Source organism: Lepus europaeus, chromosome 3 (assembly GCF_033115175.1).
Source record: "Lepus europaeus isolate LE1 chromosome 3, mLepTim1.pri, whole genome shotgun sequence".
NCBI classification, from domain to species: domain Eukaryota; kingdom Metazoa; phylum Chordata; class Mammalia; order Lagomorpha; family Leporidae; genus Lepus; species Lepus europaeus.
This window is the reverse complement of record NC_084829.1, coordinates 160380033-160393910: the sequence shown is the minus strand read 5'-3', so window position 1 is coordinate 160393910 and position 13878 is coordinate 160380033. Positions and strand designations below refer to the sequence as shown.

The following is a 13878-nucleotide window of genomic DNA, read 5'->3' as shown; positions in this document are numbered from 1 at the left end:
TTTGGAGTCTGGGATGCTGCACCCAAGCAGCCCGGTGTATAGCCGAGGTGCAGGTGGCCACATGTGCCCCGAGAAAGCCAAACCCCAGGGAGAAGCAAGGAGCGAGGGGCAAAGGATAGGGGAGGGGAGCTGGATGTAAAAGGGGCAAGAGCAGCCCCCAGCAGCCGCCCCAGCGGGGTTTCCAGTCCTGGGACCATAACTCCAGCTTTGCAGGTGCACTTTTACCCACCCACCCACCTTTCGAGGTGGCAGGTGCACTCTGACGCCAGGTGGTTTCCTGGGGCCAGAGGCAATGAGAACTGGGAAGATATTTCACTCTCCAAACCCACTTCCTAGCTCTGCCAGCCACGCAGGTGCACCCTACAGAGTCAGTGTGGGGCCGGCCATGTGGTAGACCCAACAGAAACTTGGGCTCCATCTGGAATTGTTCTGTGATTACCCTGAGCGAATCTTTGCTCTTTTCTATACTGACCCTGGCAGACCCACCCTGCCCTGACTCCTCCCTCCTCACCTCCTTACGGCCCCACCCTCCCACACGGACCCCGACAAGGGCCTTGAGTAGGTCAAGGCTAAAGCTCATCTGGTGAGCACTGGAAATTATGTTTTACCAAAGGGTTTACTAATTCAGCCCCCCCTAGGATGCACAATACTTCCCGAGGCCACAAACAAGGAGCTGAGCAGGACGCTCGGGGACCAGGAGCGAACCCCTAAAGGCAGGCCATGGCATCGGCCCCCAGGAGCTGACGTCAGACGTAAGCACACACGAAGGAGCAGGACGTGGCACAGCTGTCTGTGAAGTGGCGTGTGCCATGTTTGAACTTAGGACCTTACTTAAACCTGGAAAACCTCAGCATGGCCACACACCGTGTTTCTTCAAAGCTGAGATGCTGTGGGCCTTGCACACGGTCCTGTCCCGCGTTGTCTGCTTGCTTTGCGTCGGAGGAAACCACTTTGAGCTCTCAGGCAGGGCCTCGAGCTGCAAGTCCGGGTATTTCTGGTTGTTTCTTCGGGGACGCGCACCTGCTGTTTCCAGGGACTCTTATTCCGCGGTGACTTTTCGACAGTCCTTTGCTCTGTTGACCTAAGTGCTCTTTTCCCACAACTCCCGCTGTGTCCGCTTCTGCCCTCCGGAGCCGGCATGGGCTCCTCTCTGTGGGCCAGCACTGCCCTGGAGGCTGTCCCCCCCGGCCTGGTTGCAGCCCTCTTTAACTTGAATCCCCGTTCTCATCCCCCGCAACGGCCCTCCTGCCATGTGGCTTCTGGGTCTTCCATTCTAGAAAGGCGGGGCCGCCACCCCAGACTCATCTGAACCATCAAGTCAGCTAATCTGAGCGGAATGTTGAGAACACGCCCAGGACGGCTCACGTGCGCTGCCAACTGGGCTGGGTGAGGGTCACTGTGGGGTGTGCACAGAGGAGGCGGCATGCAGATTCGTGGGCCCCCCTCCGTGTGGGAAGACCCCAACCACTCTCCATGTGGGAACACCCCCCCGTGTGGGAAGACCCCAACCACTCTCCGTGTGGGAACACCCCCTCCCCGTGTGGGAAGACCCCAACCACTCTCTGTGTGGGAACACCCCCCCCCCGTGTGGGAAGACCCCAACCACTCTCCATGTGGGAACACCCCCTCCCCGTGTGGGAAGACCCCAACCACTCTCTGTGTGGGAACACCCCCCCCCATGTGGGAAGACCCCAACCACTGTGTGGGAACACCCCCCCCCCCATGTGGGAAGACCCCAACCACTCTCTGTGTGGGAACACCCCCTCCCCGTGTGGGAAGACCCCAACCACTCTCTGTGTGGGAACACCCCTTCCCCGTGTGGGAAGACCCCAACCACTCTCTGTGTGGGAACACCCCCTCCCCGTGTGGGAAGACCCCAACCACTCTCTGTGTGGGAAGACCCCCCTCCCCACTCTCCATGTGGGAACACCCCCCCATGTGGGAAGACCCCAACCACTCTCTGTGTGGGAACACCCCCCCCACTCTGTGTGGGAAAACCCCATCCACTCTCCGTGTGGGAACACCCCCCGACTCTCCGTGTGGGAAGACCCCACTCACTGTGTGGGAACACCCCCTCCCCACTCTCTGTGTGGGAACGCCCCCCCACTCTCCGTGTGGGAAGACCCCCCTCCCTGTGTGGGAAGACCCCACCCCCACTTGATGGGGCCCTGGCAGCACAGTGTCTGTCCCCTGGGCTGGGGACTTCATCCCCCATCCCCCAGGCTCTCCAAGCCTTCGGTCTCAGGGACTGAGCTCTGGGCCTCTGTCCTCCCACTGAAAGTCACACCCGTGGTGTCTCTGGTTCTGACGTGGCACGGACTGAGCCACGTTACCAGTATCCAGGTCTCCGGCCTTGAGAGGGCCTGTCGTGGACTTCTTACCTCAGAAACCTTGTGCACCAGTTCCCCTAATCAATGTCGTCTCATTGTCTACCATCAATCAATCATCGCCCGTGTCACACTGAGAAGCGCACTTGACAGCGGTCAGCCGGGAAACCAAGCAGCGCCTTCCCTGGTCATTCCTCCTTCATGTCCGGGAGCCCGGGAGCCACTTCACGATCCCACACCAGCTGGCGCACTGGGCTGTGGCCGACGCGCGGCTTCTCTCCCTGAGGAGTTCCGGCTCTTTCCCTGCTGGTCACTGTGGAGAGGGCGCCGTGGAAGCTGAGGAGGACGCCCGGCAGCGCAGCCCCACGGCCCACCCTCGGTAAGGACCTCGTTTCGCGAGGTCCTCACCCTGGCACGGGGCTGGTGCTGGGCACTCAGCCGTGCAGCCCCTGGGCCCACAGCAGGCCTTGCCTCCAGCTCGCCGTGATGCTGACATCTCGATGCCAGGACAAACGCCTCACCCTGCAGAGCTGCCCAGGCCACGCAGGAGCTGAGTTCACGGAGAGACAGAGATCTAGAGCCGATGGGGAGAGAGCGCTGTTGACCAACGGGGAGAGAGTGCCCACTGACCACTGGGGACAGAGTACCCACTGACCACCGGAGAGACAGTGCCCACTGACCATCGGGGAGAGAGTGCCAGCTGACCAACGGGGACAGAGTGCCCACTGACTAATGGGGAGAGAGTGTCTGCTGACCATCAGGGAGAGAGTGCCCACTGACCAGTGGGGAGAGAGTGCCTGCTGACCAGCGAGGAGAGAGCACTTGGTGACCAATGGGGAGAGAGTGCTTGCTGACCAATGGGGACAGAGTACCCACTGACCACCGGAGAGACAGTGCCCACTGACCATCGGGGAGAGAGTGCCAGCTGACCATCGGGGAGAGAGTGCTCATTGACCAGCATGGAGTGAGCACCCAGTGACCAATGGAGAGAGAGTGCTTGCTGACCAATGGGGAGAGAAGTGCCCGCTGACCAGCAAAGAGAGAGTGCCTGCTGACCATTGGGGAGAGAGTGCCCACTGACCACTGGGGAGAGACTGCCAGCTGACCATCGGGGAGAGAGTGTCTGCTGACCAATGGGGACAGAGTACCCGCTGACCACCAAAGAGACAGTGCCCACTGACCATCGGGGAGAGAGTGCCCGCTGACCAACGGGGACAGAGTATCCACTGACCAGCAAGGAGAGAGTGCCCGCTGACCAGCGAGGAGAGAGCACCCAGTGACCAATGGAGAGAGAGTGCTTGCTGACCAACGGGGAGAGAAGTGCCCGCTGACCAGCAAAGAGAGAGCACCCGCTGACCAGCGAGGAGAGAGCACCCGGTGACCAATGGGGAGAGAAGTGCCCACTGACCAGCAAAGAGAGAGCACCCGCTGACCAATGGGGAGAGAGTGCCACTGATCAATGAGGAGTGCCCACTGACCAATTAGGAGAGTGTGCCCGCAGACCAACGGGGAGAGAGCACCCACTGACCAATGGGGAGAGAGCGCCTGCTGACAAGTGAGGAGAGAGTGCCCGCTGACCAATGGGGAGAGAGCGCCTGCTGACCAACGAGCAGAGAGTGCCCGCTGACCAACAGGGAGAGAGCTCCTGCTAACCAATGAGGAGATAGAGCCACTGACCAATGGGGAGAGAGCGCCCACTGACCAATGAGGAGAGTAGGTCTGCTGACCAATGGGGAGAGAGCGCCCACTAACCAATGAGGACAGAGCACCTGCTGACCAATGGGGAAAGAGAGCACCCACTGACCAATTGGGAGAGAGTGCCCGCTGACCAATGAAGACAGAGCACCCGCTGACCAATGGGGACAGAGCACCTGCTGACATATGGGGAGAGAGATCACCCACTGACCAACGAGGAGAGAGTGCCTGCTGACCAACGGGGAGAAAGTTCCCACTGACCAGTTGAGAGAGAGTGCCCACTGACCAATTGGAGATAGAGCCTGCTGATCAATGGGGAGAGAGCACCCGCTGACCAATGGGGAGAGAATGCCCGCTGACCAACGGGGAGAGAGTGCCTGCTGACCAGTGAGGAGAGTGCCTGATGACCAATGAGGAGTGCCGATGACCAAGGGGGAGAGAGCACCCGCTGACCAGTGAGGAGAGAGTGTCTGCTGACCCATGAGGAGATAGAGCCTGCTGATCAATGGGGAGAGAGCACCTGCTGACCAATGAGGAGAGAATGCCCGTTGACCAATGGGGAAAGAGTGCTTGCTGACCAATTGGGAGAGAGTGCCTGCTGACCAATGGAGTGAGAGCGCACAATGATTAGTGGGGAGAGAGTGCCCGCTGACCAATGAGGAGAGAGCATCTGCTGACCAATGGGGAGAGAGCGCCCACTGACCAACGGGGAAACAGTTCCCACTGACCAATGGGCAGAGAGCACCTGCTGACCAACGAGGAGAGAGTGCCTGCTGACCTATGAGGAGAGTGCCTGCTGACCAATGAGGAGATAGAGATCTTGATCAATGGGGAGAGAGCGCCCTCTGTCTAATGGTTACAGAGCGCCTGCTGAGCAATGGGGAGAGAGTGCTTGCTGACCAATGAGGAGAGATTCGCCCATTGACCAATGGGGATAGAGTGCCCGCTGACCATCAGGGAGAGTGTTCCCATTGACCAATGGGGATAGAGTGCCTGCTGACCAATGAGGAGAGATTTGCCCACTGACCAATGGTGACAGAGCACCCACTGACCAATGGGGAGAGAGTGCCTGCTGACCAATGGGGAGAGAGCACCACTGACCAATGGGGAGAAAGCACCCTCTGACCAATGGGGATAGAGCACCCGCTGACCAATGAGGAGAGTGTGCCCGCTGACCAATGGGGAGAGAATGCCCATTGACCAATGGGGAGAGAGTGCTCATTGACCAATTGTGAGAGATGCCCACTGACCAATTGGGAGAGAGTTCCCGTTGACCAATGGGGAGAGAGTGCCCGCTGACCAATGAGGAGAGAGTGCCTGCTGTTCAATGGATTGAGAGTGCCCACTGACCAATTGGAAGAGAGCGCCCACTGACCAAGGGGGAGAGAGTGCCCATTGACCACTGGAGAGATAGCGCCTGCTGACCAATGGTGACACAGTGCCTGCTGACCAATAGGGAGAGAGTGCCCGCTGACCAATGGGGAGAGAGTGCCCCTCACCAGTGGGGAGAGAGTGCCTGCTGACCTATGAGGAGTGCCCGCTGACCAATGGGGAGAGAGCATCCCCTGACCAATTGGGAGAGAGCGCCTGCTGACCAATGGGGAGAGAGCACCTGCTGACCAATGGGGAGAAAGCATCTGCTGACCATGGGGAAAGAGTGCCCACAGACCCTCTCAGCTGCCTCCCAGAGCTAATGGTGCCGAGAGAGGTAGAAGGAAGGGGAAGGCGATGTTTGAAAGGGAGAGTTGGGAATCACTTGGGGTCTAAAATCTTCATTTTTCTGGAAACTTGCTGGACTGGCCACCCCGGAGGCATCCACATGGGAGGAGAGGCTCCTGAGGCGGGTAGCCTCAGCCCTGCGCTGGGCCTGCAGGTGCGGGTCCTCGCCAGAGGCAGCTCTGTCCCCCTTGCTGCCAGGGCACAGCTGCTGCGGAGGTGTCATGCACCCTCCTGTGGCTACACTGGGCATCTCTCTATGGCTACACTGGGCATCTCCCTGTGGCTACACTGGGCATCTCCCTGTGGCTACGCTGGGCATCTCCCTGTGGCTACGCTGGGCGCAGTGCGTGTCCCCTGGCCACTTCTCTAAGATGTTAGCCACAGCACCTTTGCCCAGAGAGTCCATACACCTCTCTTATGAACATAGTACAAACATGGCCATTTTAATCGCTGGTCTTGCGGACGAGTGTGTACATGGATATGCATATATACATACATATCAAATTGGAGAACTGACACATTGGATACGTTTACTGTAGCAGTGGGGAAGGTCAGACAATGCACCTCAAGGAGGATACAGGTCTTTGTGGGTGTTTTTGGTAACCTGGTTCTGCTGCGTAGACGAGATCTGAAGCTTGGGTTGGGCTGGCTGGGAGGTGTCCAGAATAAAGGAGACAGAGCGCACGGCGTTCCGTGGGCAAGCGCAGTGTGTGCGATGCCCTGGTGGTGTCAGAGCGTCCACACTCCGTGCCCCAGACGTCTGCACGTCACAGAGTCAGCTGCCAGCTTTGTGGTGACTCTGGGTGTGCTGCCCACACAGACGCTGTGACAAGCAAGGCGAACAGTGAGGTTGGATCCTGTTGGCAATCGAGGTCAAGAGTGGACTGTGTTCCAGACCGAAGATGCTGAAATGCCCAGTGTCCACCGCGCGGCCTCCCTGGCACCCGGCGGCAGTGGTCCTGGGATTGTCCTCCTCCTGCTCACAGCCCCAGTGAGTCAGTCTGCACGGCGGCCCATGGTTACCACTTTCCGGGGATGGAGACCCCACACTCGTACCAGCCCACATAGTAGTAGGGGGTTCCAAATCCAATCTGGCCAAAGCTGACGGGCTCCTGGCGGTACTGGCGATAGTAGCCTGGGAGGCAGTGCGAGAGGGGAAGAAGCCGTCAGACACAGGAACCAGCAATCAGAACACTGACCTACAGCCCCCTTCAGGCAGAGCTGACCTCACACCGCGTGTGACTCTGCACACATGGCCATGCCTCACACCGCGTGTGGCTCCGTACAGACGCACAGCCATGCCTCACGCCACTTGACTTCCACACACACAGCCATGTGTGCACAGGGTCACGGCTGCCTGCAGGGTTTGTCTCAGTCCCCGGAGGTGTGTGGCTGCGGCAGGAAGGAGCAAGCCTACCCCTCCTTCCTTCCCGCTCTCCACAGAAGAAGGCTGTGTGGAGCTGAGGGCTGCGAGCACGCACGACGGGGCAGGCCCGGAGCTGAGCAAGCACCCAGTCCTCAGCGCTCAGTGAGCATCCGGTCCTTAGAGCTCAGTAAGCACCCGGTCCTCACAGCACTCAGTAAGCACCCAGTCCTCAGAGCTCAGTAAGCACCTGGTCCTCAGAGCTCAGTAAGCACCCGGTCCTCAGAGCTCAGTAAGCACCCATTCCTCACAGAGCTTAGTAAGCACCTGGTCCTCAGAGCTCAGTAAGCACCCGGTCCTCAGAGCTCAGTAAGCACCCATTCCTCACAGAGCTTAGTAAGCACCTGGTCCTCAGAGCTCAGTAAGCACCCATTCCTCACAGAGCTTAGTAAGCACCTGGTCCTCAGAGCTCAGTAAGCACCCATTCCTCACAGAGCTTAGTAAGCACCTGGTCCTCAGAGCTCAGTAAGCACCCAGTCCTCAGAGCTCAGTAAGCACCCGGTCCTCACAGAGCTCAGTAAGCACCCAGTGCTCACAGAGCTTAGGGTCTCCAAGCTGCCAGAGCTCCACCTAGGATTGAATTCTGAGTCTGTGGTGACTCAGAGCTTTCGAGAAACTCCCTCAACAGAAAGAGCAGGGCAACACTTCTCCTCTCCCTTAAGGGGAAGGGATGCTCCAAGCTCCAGACTCCTCTGGACCCAGCTGCTCCAGCCTGGTAAGAGCTGCCTGCGTTTCCCATGGTGAGCTTAGTTGCCCCCCTGTTTAGAGCCACACCATGACCACCAGCACAGACACACAGAGGAACACAGACCACACCTGGGGCACTGCAGGATTCTGAAAAGTTAATGACTGAGACACAAGTGCTGCGATGGTTGATGTTGTGTCAGTGGGGCCCGGCTGGATATTTGATCTGACACTGCAGATTCTGTGAAGTGCTTGTTAGGGCTAACACTTAAATCAGCAGACTTTGAGTGAAGCGGGTCACCCTCTGTACCATGGTGGGCCTTGTGCAATCAGCTGATATTCCACCAAGCGGAGGGAATTCTGCCACTATTCCCTGGGTCTCTGGCTTGGCAGCAGCCTCCACAATCACATGATCTGACTCCTTAAAATAAATCCCTCGATTGGTGATAGATAGCAGATAAGACAGATGGTAGATTAGATTATAGGTAGACGGACTAGATGGATTGTAGGATGGATGTATAGATAAATAGATATTTAGATAGATGATTGATTGATAGATCCTATTGGTTCCGTTTCTCTGGATGAGGTAACTCTGATTGATAACACTTATTTTAATTCCTTGAAAATAGGTAACGGTTTTCACTAAAGTATTTCTCAAGCTAAGTATCTAGGCGGGTCAGCATATCCCATGTCCCAGAATGTGTGATGCACAGCAGGCTTCACTCAGCTTCTCTATGGTGGGGGGAGTTGATAACACACAGGGGGTTGCACTGGGGGTGAGTACACCCGTCTCCCCCTCTACAGTGCCATAATCAAATAGCGCATACCACTGTCTCCTGAAACCCAATGCGCTGGGTCTGCACGTTTCCCTCTGGCATCTCTGTACTTTTGCTCATGCCATTCTCCACTCCCTGCATGTTCAGCCAAACTTCAAGGCTTAGCATAGAGCCTGCGTCTTCCGGAAGCCTTCGTTAGTATCCTCACATGGCTGCCACCTTTGAAATCATACAGTGACCATCATAATCACCTGACAATAGGACCAGCATATGACACAATTCTTGTCATTATCTGAACTTGAAGGTGTTCACGCTTAGTTACTGTCTCACATCATCATGGTCATTTCGTACTGCCAATTTCACAGCCCATTCCTTACATTAGGGCTGAGTTCTTTTATTTTCCTTTGTATCTCTACCTGCTTTATAGGAGTAGTTTGCTAATTCCTTATTTTTATTTTTAATGGTCCAAAGTGTTCCCAAATCCATCTTCAAGTGGTAAATCAAAGGCAGAGCTACTGTGAATTTTCTCCTCATGTTAACCCTCCTCTCCCCCCAGTGTAACCTGAGCACATCAGGAAGAACCAGCTCGGATTACCTTGAATGGTGGGGAGGGCTTCCACATAGGACTGGGGCCCCGTTCTCCCATCAAGGTGTGAATCCACAAATTGGCAGTGGTCTTCCCCTCTTCCCCAGCTGTCTCCGATGCTGTAGAACGTATCTGCGTGAAGAAACAACAGGTCAGCTTCTAGGCGAAGAATGGCAGCTGGCTGAGGCGTGTCCACAAGCTTGAGGGACTGTTTGAGCCGGGCACGGACTTACTCTGGGTGCGGCACGCTTTTCCAGTACGAAAAACGGTGACAATAGCACCAGCCTCATATGTGTCCTAAGACTTCTGCAAGATCGTATATGCTGAACACTTAATGAACACCCAGGAAGTGACAAGTGTATTACAGGTAGTTTCAACTTATTGATGATAGACCTTTTGTGCTTTAGTTTTTTAAAAAAGAAATTAAGAACATTGTGATAAAGAATAGTATCGAATGATTGTGAAAGGCAAGAAGGTCTCCCTAAACAGAACCTATTTTCATGCGTGACTACATGACGCGTGTCTCTGGTGTCAGACGCTGTCCATGGTGCTGAACCACCTCAGTGCAGTAGGGCCAAGTTGCCTCCCAACCCCGGGATACCAGGGAAGGCTGTGCTTCCCTCTCCTAGGAATTCTGAAGCATGGGGACGGCCACGCACACAGAAACCGCCAGCACAGGGCATGGGCGGGGAGGCTTGCTCTTTGACACACTTTCCTTAAATCTTGTGCAGGTAGGTGAGTCAGAGCCAGCTGAACACAAATGGCATTTTGAAGTGTTAGCAGTCCAGTGTACTCGTGGAAGTGTCTGCTTCAGTCCTGTACTTGAGGAAAATGATGCGTTTTGCATTTGGTCACAAAACACACAGCACTGTTGACCTACGTGTCACCATGTAAATATGTTTCCCTGTAGTTGTGGCAAATGGCAGGAGTGAAAGGGGAACTTTTCCTCAATTCTTCCCACTTGCAGTCATACCTATTATTTATTGAATTAACTACAAAGAAGACAGATGTTTAAATTTCTAGAAGAATGTTGGATTTCATTCCTAAAATGCAGTGTGTTTAAACATATATACATATTGTTGGGTGCCGATGTAAAAACTAGTCACCCCAAAGCAGAGGCTGTGCAACTGGTTTGCAACTGAGCCACAGTGAGCCACAATAGGTCTGGGCCCCACATACATTCTGATGTATCTGCAGCATCAAGTCAGCATCCAATAAAATGAAAAACGCCCACACCTCCCATCACCAGTCATCCCCAACAACCTACCTTTCAGGTTGTCACTGAGGTAGATCTTATACCTCAGAGAATTACAAAGAACAACTCCCACGAACTTTCTATACCAGGTCCGTTTCACATATTGCCGCCCCTGGCAGTCTGTGTAGCTGGGGTCGTGTTTGAAAGCAAATGGTATCCAGATGGGCTCGCCACCTTGACAGCACAAAAGACACGCGCTGAGCCTGTGCCCTCCACAGAGAGCACTCACCACGCCTCTCCCTCCTCCCAGGGCCATTCTGACAGGTTTTTTGCCTCTCCAATGAGCACCTCCTTCCATCCAATCTTTTTTTTTAGTACTGAAGTACAACTGGGGATTCCTGTTCAGCTACATGCACTTCAATAAGAGGTTTTCAGGCTTAGGGAAAGTGCTCTTCAAGGCCATAAGCTGCACTGGAAGATCTGACTTTGGGGTACATCACCCCACCCCAAGCCCCTCAGCAGAGACTCCCCCCCATCCCTCTTGCCATGCATAAGGCCTGTTTTGAACTTCAATATCAGGGCTTTCTAAGTTTGTGTGAAAAACAAAGTAAACCTTCATGGTACACGAAGTATTTTGTCACTTGCCCAGCAATTTAAAGTATTCGTAGGGTTATGTAAATAACTTATTTAATAGATATTGGCTACCCCCTTCTAGTTTGCAGAGATACTGACTACTATGGCTCCATTAACAAATTTCCACTCCTGGGGCAGGTGTTTGGTATAGTGGTTAAGCCACCACCGTCACCCATATCCCATGCCAGAGTGCTTGTGCTCAAGTCCTCACTCCATTCTCCATTCCAGCTTCCTGCTAACACACACCCCAGGGAGCCAGCAGGTGATGGCTCTAGTAGTTAGGGCCCTGCCACCCACCTGGATGGAGTTCCCGGCTCCCAGCTCTGGCCCAGCCTAGTCCTGGCTGTGGCAAGCATCTGGGGAGTGAACTAGTGGATGTGAGATCTCTCCCTATCTCTCTGCCTTCCAAAACAAATAAACAAAAATTTTAAAAATTGCCACCCCCAGCCTCACTCCTGCCTCCAGCTCCCTGCTAATGCAGCCTTGGGAGGCAGCAGCGATGGCTTTAGTGGTTGGGTCCCTGCCATATACATGGGAAACCCGGACTGAGTTCCCAGCTCCCAGCTCTGGCCCAGAACAGCCCTGGCCCTTGCAGGCATTTGGGGGAGGAACCAGGGAATGAGAGCACTTTCTCTCATTATCTCCCAAATAAACAAATGAACAAAAATGTTTAAATTCCCTGGTCCGTCTTTTCCAAAGCTCAGACTGAATGGTGCAAACAAACCAGAGGACTTCTCAGAAAACTGAGAAAACTCACAAGTAGTCCAGTGCTTCTACTTGCGAATGACCACAGCAGCCTCATATGCAACACTGAACTCGATGGCCAGAGGCACAAGACCATCAGGAACAGAAACTTACCTGGGGGCCTCACGACGAGCAGGGGGTTATCTGCAGAACAAAAAAGAAATAACTGAGCTCCCATCACCTCTCACAGGCAAGCACAGTCGGGATGCTCACTGTGACTGGATAAAGAAGGCTCACTCGAGAGGCACCAGTGTCTCTCCTTTGTTTTTATTTCCTAAGCATTTCCTTTTTGGAAAGTCTTTTCTAGTTACATTGCGCTTTTATTTACATAGAAACTGTAGATCCCTGAAAATCATGTTTTGATATTGGGTGCTATAAAATAATTCAATACTCATTTAAAAAGAAAAACTTTGTCTTTGGAAAACCACTTGGAAGTTTCTCTAGAGGAGAAGCCTACATGTGCTATTTGATCCATCCATTCCACTTTTACTTAATTATCCAACAAAGTAGAAACATATGTCTGTACAAATACCTACACATAAATGTTAATAGCATCATGGGTTGTAGTAGACAAAAAGCAGAAACCATCCAGGTGTCTGTGTACAGGTGACTGGGCTGGCACAGCCACACAATGAGACAGTCCAGGTGTCTATGGACAGGTGACAGGGCTGGCACGGCCACACAATGAGACAGTCCAGGTGTCTATGGACAGGTGACGGGGCTGGCACGGCCACACAATGAGACAGTCCAGGTGTCTATGGACAGGTGACGGGGCTGGCACGGCCACACAATGAGACAGTCCAGGTGTCTATGGACAGGTGACGGGGCTGGCACGGCCACACAATGAGACAGTCCAGGTGTCTATGGACAGGTGACGGGGCTGGCACAGCCACACAATGAGACAGTCCAGGTGTCTGTGTACAGGTGACTGGGCTGGCACGGCCACACAATGAGACAGTCCAGGTGTCTGTGTACAGGTGACGGGGCTGGCACGGCCACACAATGAGACAGTCCAGGTGTCTATGGACAGGTGACGGGGCTGGCACGGCCACACAATGAGACAGTCCAGGTGTCTATGGACAGGTGACGGGGCTGGCATGGCCACACAATGAGACAGTCCAGGTGTCTGTGTACAGGTGACTGGGCTGGCACAGCCACACAATGAGACAGTCCAGGTGTCTATGGACAGGAGATGGGGCTGGCACGGCCACACAATGAGACAGTCCAGGTGTCTATGGACAGGTGACGGGACTGGCACGGCCACACAATGAGACAGTCCAGGTGTCTATGGACAGGTGACAGGGCTGGCACGGCCATACAATGAAACAGTCTAGGTGTCTATGGACAGGTGATGGGGCTGGCACAGCCATCCGATGAAACACTACTCAGTCATGAACCACTGACTGACACAACAGTATTGATAAATCTCAAAATGATGGTGTTGGAAGGCAGACACCAGCCAAAGAGGTTCACGCTCTACGACACTCTCTTACACAAAGTTCTAGAAGCTCTGTCAGCTATCAAGACAGAAAACAGATGGGTGGCTGCCTTCAAATAGAAGGGAGGAGGCATGTGAAACCCCTTTGATGTCATCTGCCTGTACTTCCAGTTTTAAGCATCTTCTTGCAAAAGATTTTACTTTTTCCACATAGTTGGTTCAGCAGACCTTAAATCATTCCATTTGAAAATATTTTCCAAAGACAAGTTTGCTGGTATCAGTTACTACATAGGAAATATCTAAGCAGATGGAAGCTGGAGCGGTGGGTGCAGGGCTGGCTCTGATGGTCTGACCTGAACTCCCGAGGGCTTCCTACATGGAAACGTGGCTGACCCAAGAGTGCTCACAGTGCGCCGGCCCTTGCACGCTGCCCCAGACCCCGGGTCACAGGGACATTGTACTGAAGGGCCTGGGAGCTCCGCCTGCCCGCATCCCGAAATGCAGTGAGATGCTGTCAAAGAGAGCGTTTGTGAGATGGAATAACATTCTCATTGAACTCTCCTCTCTGGCTCCTGGCAAAGAGCATCTCAGAGACTTGGCTAACCGAAGAAGCCGCCTGTCCGTCCACACGACGCACGTGATCTTGAGCTCAAAGAGC

General features: G+C 54.3%; 1 protein-coding gene across 1 annotated transcript in view; it reads right to left on the bottom strand.

Moving 5' to 3' along the window:
• Positions 1 to 6166: 6166 nt before the first annotated feature.
• FNDC1 (fibronectin type III domain containing 1) overlaps positions 6167 to 13878 on the bottom strand; it is a 127198-nt gene continuing 119486 nt past the window's right edge. The window contains exons 20-23 of the mRNA XM_062187287.1: positions 11897 to 11926; positions 10478 to 10639; positions 9220 to 9342; positions 6167 to 6876 (exon numbers count right to left, since the gene is read on the bottom strand). Coding sequence (XP_062043271.1) covers positions 6761 to 6876; positions 9220 to 9342; positions 10478 to 10639; positions 11897 to 11926 — 431 coding nt within the window. The 3' untranslated portion in view covers positions 6167 to 6760. The remainder of the gene's footprint in view (positions 6877 to 9219; positions 9343 to 10477; positions 10640 to 11896; positions 11927 to 13878) is intronic.